Here is an 8,760-nt window from a genome sequence, read left to right as displayed (position 1 = left end):
AATTAAAATAGTTAATTTTTAGTTTAATATTGTAAAATACTCTTCCTTAGTTAACATAAAAATCAATAATTCATTTCTACTTATTTAATTTTGGAATTGTACATATTACTATATAAAATTATTTTTATATAAATTTTAAAAATTATAAATAAATTGATAAATCCACCAATATTTAAATTATCATACATTATATTAAAAACTTATTTTAAGTGTTTTAATGAGAAAATATTTAAACATAGTAGTATTAATTGAGAAAAACTGACTCTTTTAATTTTTGTGTGTAGAGAAATAACTTATCAAATTTAAAAAAATTATAAATATTTAAAATTCAGTTTTTATATATCTTTTTCTTACTAGATTTTTATTTAATTATAATAATATTACTATTAGAAGTACTATATTGTAAAATATGAATTTCAAAATAAAATTATTAAAGTTAAAATATTAAATCTTTCGTATTTCTTTCTTTTATGAATATAGAGACGTTATTTCATTATTTTAAGAAAGTAATTAAATAATTATTTTATATAAAAATATCTAAAGTCTAATAATTTATTTAATTTCTAAAATATAATATAACAGCAACTGTTTAACAAATATTATATTATTTATTATTATATTAAATATTAGATATATTTTACAATAATAATTTATACATATAATTTCATGATGAGTAAAATTGATAATTTTAAAATATATGCATAAAATAGATTTCTAAAAGTAATAGTAATATTCTTCCTTAAGTGATTTACAATTGTATAGGATATATATTATTCTTAACAATTTAACTTTATAAAAATTATATTTGTGAATTTTCAAAAAAATCATTTTATTTTGTGGTAATAAGAATACAAGACACATGTATTTTCCCACTTGTAAGTTAGTTATATGGGCGGCAGGTTCGGGTCCTCCAAAAGCAAAACAATTAAAAGAATATATTATATAAAAAACATAAAAACATAAAAATCTCTTGCCAATATCAACATATAACGACAACATTACCATAATAAAAACCCATGACCGGCGAAGCCGGTCATATCATAGCTAAGAAATGAAAAAAGGAAAAGAAAATTATGTATTATATTATAAATATGCTTATGCTTAATTGCATCTTCTCCTTCTCTTAAAAATCACCACCCTCTCTGGAAATGTTCCTTCACACTTCCTATCTCTCTCTTCTCTTCAATGGAATCATTCATCTTGTCGGCGATTATCTCAACTCCGTCGCTGATTATTTTCACTAATGCAACTCAATCTTTTTCAAACGTCGTGGTTTTAATTTCCTTCTCTTTTTGTAGAAAATAAGCTAACTAAACACTATCCTCCGGTGACCGGAAATTTTTACCGCTCGGTGATTCTGTGTTGAGAGCATTAGCTTCTTCTGCTTCACTCTCCAAACTTCTCTCTCTCTCTCTCTCTCTCTCTCTCTCTCTCTTCCTTTTCCCTTTAAATCTTAGTATTTGCTCTTTTAGTTTTACATGCTTTCTTTTATTATTGTTTTTAAGTTCTTAATCTCTGTTTCATTTGATAACCTACGATCTGATTGTTGAAAATACGTAAATCGACAATTAATTGTTTTGTTACTGTTAGCTATTTTAGCTAATTTAGCTTTAAACAAAAGAATTTGGAAGCTAAATTAGCAAGGAAAGAAAAATTCGTAACACAAATAAAGAAAGAATGTTGGATCTTAATCTGAATGTGGAGTCGTCCGAGTCGACTCAGAACGTAGACTCAGTGACTTTAATGGAGAAGTATCAGTATCAATATCAGTATCAGTATCAGCACCAGCAATATAATTACACAGAAGGATCGGGCACTACTTCAAATTCATCAATCGCTAATGCAGATGCTTCTAGTAATGATGAATCGTGCTCTACACGCGCCTATACCGGCGGTGATACTATTTCAACCACTACTGATAGTAATAATAAGAACAAGATATACACTTTCAATTTTGATATATTGAAAGTCGGAAATGAGGAGAATGAAAATGGCGCCGTTATTGGGACGAAGGAGTTATTTCCAGTTGAAAATGGGCATGGGATAGATCTTTCATTTGAGAGACAGCAGCAGCAACAGGAGATAATTGGCGTTGGTGGAGAGGTGCGGGTGATGCAACAACCGTTACAGCAGGTTAAGAAGAGCAGGAGAGGACCTAGGTCTAGAAGCTCTCAATATAGAGGAGTTACCTTCTATAGGAGAACTGGTCGTTGGGAATCTCATATCTGGTACCCCTATTTTGATTCAATTTCTTTTTTAAAGAAATTAGGTCGAATTTTGTTGAGTTTGGATCTTATCTGATGGAATTTGTTTTCTATATGTTGCAATTTTGGTTAAGTTAGTGAAGGTTGTGATTGGATGGGAGTGAAACAAGTTTTCTGTTTGTTTAAGAAAATTATGAAATTTGGATTATTTGGTTAATTATTATATCTTATTTTTTCTCTTTTTTGGTGCAGGGATTGTGGGAAACAAGTCTATTTGGGTATGGATGCGATGTGGTCTGTTGTGTTTTCTTTTTATTTTTTATCGTATATATGTAGACATACGTTTTCATTTGTTAAGGGAAAATGTTTATCATTTCTGTCTATTTATAGTGTGTGTATATTTAATGGACTTTAATGTTGAATTTCATTTAGGTGGATTTGACACTGCTCATGCTGCAGCAAGGTAGAAATTGCTACTTTGTCGATAATTTGTTACCCAATCCCCTTCTCTTGTGTTATTTTGTCAAAATACGCAAGCAAGACTCTTAATCTGTTTCTTTTTTTTTTCAATTATCCAGAGCCTATGATCGAGCTGCTATCAAGTTTAGGGGCATTGATGCTGACATCAATTTTAATCTCGGCGACTATGATGAGGATCTAAAACAGGTTGGATGGTTATTGATCGAGTAAAGATCAGCTTGTTTTGATAGTGGTCTAATTGGGTTCCTGACTGATTATAACTATATCTAACTTTGATTGATCGGCAGATGAAGAATTTGACCAAGGAAGAATTCGTGCACATACTCCGTCGCCACAGCACTGGTTTCTCAAGGGGGAGTTCAAAATATCGAGGGGTGACACTGCATAAATGTGGCCGATGGGAAGCAAGAATGGGGCAATTCCTTGGCAAAAAGTGAGCAATTATTTTATGGAATTTAGATTTGTTTCATATTCTTAAGATTGGGAATATGACATGCTTAAATGCCTTTGTTTGTGAATCGAGAATTGATTTCAAAATAGTTCTCAAATGGGCTATTTTTTTTGTTTTTCCCTTGTATGGGAAATAAATGCCTGATTCAAAGAAGAAACGTTGGCAATGGTGTTTTCATTGTGGAGATTACAATGCTTGGCTGCAGGTATATTTATCTTGGGCTGTTCGACAGTGAAGTAGAAGCTGCAAGGTCCTATGATCATGAATTAAACTTCTCTGATACTCAATTTATTACCCTGAATTCTCAACCTCAATTCCGCACCATCCAACATGTGTCTCCCTTTTGATTTTCTGGAAATCAGGGCTTATGACAAGGCAGCTATTAAATGTAATGGAAGGGAAGCAGTGACCAACTTTGAGCCAAGTACGTATGAAGGGGAAATGATTTCTAAGGCCAGTAGTGAAGGTATTATTTGATTGCTCTTTGATATCCCTAAATTTCTTTTTTCTTTTGATTGTGTTTGGAATGCGTTTACGGTTTAGTTTGTTGAGTTTGAAAATGAGTCTCTGCTGTAGGTAGTGAACATAATCTTGATCTGAACTTGGGGATATCACCTTCTTTTGGCAATTGTCTCAAAGAAAATGAGGGGCATCAACAGTTGCACTCGGGCCCTTATGATGTGTACAGCAAGAGTTCAAGGGTAACATTTGACCTTTGATATTTGAATTTCAGTGTTTTCAGTTTGTAAATTTCATATTTAGATTTTCAAGTTTGGAACATTATTTTGTTTGTATGCCTTCTGCTACTGGAACCTGATAAAGCTTAGCAGTTTCCTTCCTTTGTGACCCTAAGAGAAAATATTCTGCCTTTTTTAGTTTTTAAAGCTGTCAAGGGTTTATGTGCTTTATGATCCCTTTCTGCAGGAGAACGCAACGTCTGCAATGGTGGGTGATCCACCTTTCAAAGGGCCACTGAGGACATCAGATCATCCGATGTTCTGGAATGGCATATATCCTAATTTCTTTCCACATGAGGTATTTCTTGTCATCATTCTCCTGGTGGCTAAATAATCATTATGTTGAACTGTTGACCCATTATTGGTGGCTGAGCTTACTTGTGAATTTCTCTATGAGCATGTAATTGTGTGACATACTTCATGGTGCTAAATGAACCGTGAACTCTATAAAATAACTTGATTTCATAAATTTGATATCAACAATCTATTGTCACAAGTGAAAAACATAGCACATCTGGTACTCTATTCGAGTCGAAACACTATTTGTTTCTGCTATGTGATTGTCAAAGTATGCCTCAACCTAACTTTTAAAAATGCTGTGTTATTCTAACGACAGAATGAAATTGACGGGAGTGTTGTTTGTATGTCAACAGAACTTCACTATAGAAACTTGTACCATATTACTTTGTAATTGATATCTTGGATCCATTATACTAAAGGCTATAAATTCTTTTAGCAGGAAAGAGCAACAGATAAGAGAATTGAATTAGGTTCTTCACAGGGACACCCCAACTGGGCGTGGCAAATGCACGGTCAGGTCACGGCTACCCCAATGACAATGTTCTCTACTGCAGCATCATCAGGATTCTCATTTTCGGCTACTCCACCCTCTGCTGCCATTTTTCCATCTAAACCTCTCAACCCAGCAGCCCATAATCTCTTTTTTAGTCCACATGCTACCGGTGGTTCTCAATTCTATCGCCCAGTGAAGCCACCACAGGCTCCACCATAATCCATTGTTTTTGCACTGGGGAGGTAGATGTTTAAAAGAAAAGAAAACAAAGGGGAAAAAAAAAAAAAAAAAGAATAACAGCTATGGCACTCAAATTCATTATGATTGAAAATATTGATTTGATATTATACTAATTCATGCTTTCCTGCTCATTTGAGATACCATTGCCATACTTTTTTGGAAAACATCCAGTCCAATATACTAATCCCATCTACATGTTTTCTATTGAGGATCATGCTATAATTAGCTCTGTTATTGTGTGATTTTGTTCTTTGGATGGGAATTATTGCAGTACAGGTGTTAGCTCCCCATCCAACCCCAAAGCCCCCCCTTTTTCTGATATGTTTTAGTACCATGTTGATATTTTTGCAGCCTGAGTCAAACTTTGAAACTTTGCAGGGCCCCATAACCATAGACAATTTATTGTACAATCCCTCGTAACACTAGCAAAAGTATGCTCCACTAGCAAGTAAAAGTGTGAAGTTTGTAGAAAGTACAACTAAAACGCATGATACACTTTCAAGTGGAAAAAATGGCGGTACATGATTCTCTCCAAGTGGGATAGGGACCAAAATGAGAAACTTCTTTTTCGTTCTTCTTGCTCTTTACACGACATGGGTATTGGGTAATTGCCTCTTCCAAACCTGAAGGACCAGTCTTTTAGATTCAAAGTTACTTGTCACTGTAAACCTTAAACTGGTGATAGAGATGGGAGGAAAGGTAATTGCCACTATGGGGAAAAATGGGATCTGGGTCCAAAAAGATATTGCAAAATAAAAACTTATCCTTGGGTACTTGAATGTGACATGGACCATATACTTGAATGGGCACAAATACATTATGGGAATCAGCTAAGCAAGCATATTGGTATTACATTCTACTTTTGTCAAAATTGTTACATCACTCAAAAGATCATTCCTAGGGCACCCAAGTTTGGTATAAGCACTGAGAGGATAAGGCTAAGGTATAATTGGGCTAATGGAGCAACAATGGGATGCTTGTCTTGTTTTCCTCTACTAAATAATAAAAGTCATCGAGGCATTCAGAAAGCTCTTATTTTATTTTTATTGGTGAAGTGGATAGAAAATTTTATTGCCAAAAGCAGAAATTTTACAAAGAAACAAGAGATACAAGATACGGGACATGAACCAAAAGAACACCTTTGTTTCTCATTCTCTCTCTGGCAACTAGGCTTCTTTTTTATATGAGAAAAAGCATACTATAGCAAACTTGTCACTTCTTATTCTCCCAAGTCCTAAAACATCATTTTCATTCTAACACTATTTATTCAGCAGTGTAAGAAAAGGTATAGAAGCCATTAGCTATTTGTATGTTATATATTTGATGCCAAATTGTAGAACAATACTTTCTAATATCAAGGGACAACTTATACAATTAGAATCGGAGGTTAATAGGAAAAATAACAAAACATATTGAATCTTGAGATGTGCAAATAAGTAATTTTGTATCTCAGGAGCACATAGTGAACCTTTTTTTCCTACACAAATAAAAATTTACTTTAAGTTGGTAACGAGGCAGGTTCAGATGAGATCTAATACGGGTTGTCTTGAATTTTAAGTTGAAATTTGAATTAATTTATCCGACTCTGATTAAATTTTTTAATAAATTATTCTGATTTCACTTTTAATCTCATGATTTCTAGGATTAATTAATCTATTAATTACTTTGTTAATCCATTGATTAATGAATATCAATTTATCAATTAACTTATAATTTTGTTTGAATGGACATCTAGTAAAATTATAAATATACTTACTATCAATATAGATTGAATGTACTTTTAATTAAATTGTTTAAAGTTAATCTAGTAAATATTTAATTAAATAAAACTATTTTTAAAGTTTATTATACTTACTATTTTAAAGTTTATTATACTTACGACTTGCAACTTAGTAGAACCATGAATATATTTAATTAGTTAACTTTCAATATAAATTTGATGTACTTCTGAATTTAATTAACTTTTTATAAAATATTTAATTAAAATAAATCTTGCAATTCAAGTTACTTAAAGCATAAACCTTTCTAGTTTTCTAAACAAATTAAGATATAAAAATAAGTTCTTTATTTTAAATTATTTTACTTGATTACTTATTAATATTTTTATTTCTTGATATATATATATATATATATATTCAAGTTATTAAATATATTTTGAACGATTAAAAATTGCAAGATGAAATTATAAAAATTAACTTTTCAAATTTTGATTGAAAATAAAATATATTAAATAAATTACTACAACAAATTATACTTGTATATATGATAATTAAATTTTACAAAAACGTCATCTTTTTTTTAATAAAAAAATGATATTTGGGTCATTTAGAATTTTCGATCAAACTGTATGGGTTATAAATTCAGGTAGTATTAAGTCTCAAGTTAGGTTAATTTCGAGTTCAGATAGTTTCTAGTTTTAGGCTCGGATCAGTCCCGAATCATTTCAATCTAAAATCGCTTTAGATCTAAATCATTTCATATTCATGTATTTAAGTTTTTATTAAATTTAGAATTGGCAAGATAGATTTCAAGCGAGTTGGTCAGACTCTTCCATCTCTAATTAGCATGATATAACTTTCAATAATAAGTTTACTTCCTATATAATTACCATCATACTAACTAATACAATATCATTAAAAATAACTTCTTTTTATTTATAAAAATTTAGTATGTATGTTAATACAAATGTAATAAAATTAGTTGAAAGGTATTAAAATATAAGAAAAATAAAATTACCAATTCTAAAATAGGCTAAATGCATATTCTGATATCTAAATTTTATTTTTTGATCATTTTAACACCTTAACTTTTAATTTAATATGATAGACACTTTGATTTATATTTTTTCTTATATTTAAATATTTTTAATATATGGTTACCACATATATTGTTTCTAAGTATTTTAAACATAATTCACATGTCTACTAGATTAGATAAAAAAATTTAAAGTATTTAATAAATTACAAAAATCAGTTTGTTTTTTTTTAAAATAAGTTTAGGTGTTTGTTAAATTAAAAATTAAAGCGTAAAAGTGATTAAAAAATCTAAATAGTTTTTTTTCTTTTATTTTTTTGTGGCTTCTAAAATATTAAGAAAAAGAAATTAGAGATCCTTCAATGTAAAAGCCCCGAAATGCAAATAATACTTGTATACTTTTCCACCCTAACAAATAAGCTAAGCTGAGAATGGAGTAAATTGGTAATTTTGATAGCATAAGGGAGAGATCAAATTTGTCACAATCCCTTTTATAAATTCACTAGTCACCTATGACCTATCTAAGGTTCAGCTGTCCAGTGTTAGACTTTTCCTAGAACATGGCCCTCCTCAACACTTAACCCATAAAAGCACCCCTCTATTTTGTTTTCTTCTTTTTTTTCCCTCTTTCTGAGTCATCATTGGATGAGGCTCAATGACAGCAACTTAAATCTAATAATTGTTTTTTGTGTGGGTCCAATTCACTCTTTGGACTATTTCTCACTTGTTACAACTTCTTTATGCTCTTGTTCTTGGTGCTACCAAACTTTCCACCCTATATACATTTAGCTACTGTACCACCAACATATATATATATATATATATATATATATATATATATATATATATAAAATGACTAAAAAATAAAAAATAAAAATTTCAACTGACTAAAATATTTTTAAAATTAATTAATAATTACTAGTAATTTTATTTTAATTTTAATAGAATTAATCTAATTTAATTATAGAATTTCATATATATTCCTAATCATATAAGAAAATGATGAATTACTATATATCACAATATATACATATATAATAATCAATAATTTTTTTATAAAATAAAAAATAAAAAATTATTTATAATTTTTATTTTATTTTA

The 8,760-nt window shown here is 30.1% G+C and overlaps 1 protein-coding gene across 3 annotated transcripts; it reads left to right on the top strand.

Moving 5' to 3' along the window:
* Positions 1-1,110: 1,110 nt before the first annotated feature.
* Positions 1,111-5,036, top strand: LOC8264035 (ethylene-responsive transcription factor RAP2-7). Of its 3 annotated transcripts, none has more exons than XM_015726021.3 (10): positions 1,111-2,228; positions 2,457-2,482; positions 2,637-2,667; positions 2,783-2,870; positions 2,972-3,117; positions 3,341-3,385; positions 3,498-3,601; positions 3,712-3,836; positions 4,060-4,170; positions 4,609-5,036. In XM_015726021.3, the coding sequence occupies exons 1-10, from the start codon at positions 1,678-1,680 to the stop codon at positions 4,882-4,884; spliced, it is 1,503 nt and encodes a 500-aa protein (XP_015581507.1). In that variant the 5' UTR covers positions 1,111-1,677; the 3' UTR covers positions 4,885-5,036. The 3 variants fall into 3 exon arrangements, with proteins under 3 accessions (XP_015581507.1, XP_002530247.1, XP_015581509.1); XM_002530201.4 differs by having other exon boundaries at positions 1,112-2,228; positions 4,612-5,036; XM_015726023.3 differs by lacking the exon at positions 3,341-3,385 and having other exon boundaries at positions 1,112-2,228; positions 4,612-5,036.
* The last annotated feature ends 3,724 nt before the right edge of the window (positions 5,037-8,760 follow it).

The sequence above is a fragment of the Ricinus communis genome, chromosome 8 (genome assembly GCF_019578655.1).
Source record: "Ricinus communis isolate WT05 ecotype wild-type chromosome 8, ASM1957865v1, whole genome shotgun sequence".
NCBI classification, from domain to species: domain Eukaryota; kingdom Viridiplantae; phylum Streptophyta; class Magnoliopsida; order Malpighiales; family Euphorbiaceae; genus Ricinus; species Ricinus communis.
This window is presented reverse-complemented; position numbering and strand designations above follow the sequence as displayed.

Bases quoted from the DNA above. Each gene is read 5' to 3' on its own strand.
- LOC8264035 (XM_015726021.3), top strand. From the start codon at position 1,678: ATGTTGGATCTTAATCTGAATGTGGAGTCGTCCGAGTCGACTCAGAAC. The intron at 2,229-2,456 runs GTACCCCTATTT...TTTTTGGTGCAG, and splicing joins CGTTGGGAATCTCATATCTG to GGATTGTGGGAAACAAGTCT. The intron at 3,837-4,059 runs GTAACATTTGAC...CCCTTTCTGCAG, and splicing joins TGTACAGCAAGAGTTCAAGG to GAGAACGCAACGTCTGCAAT.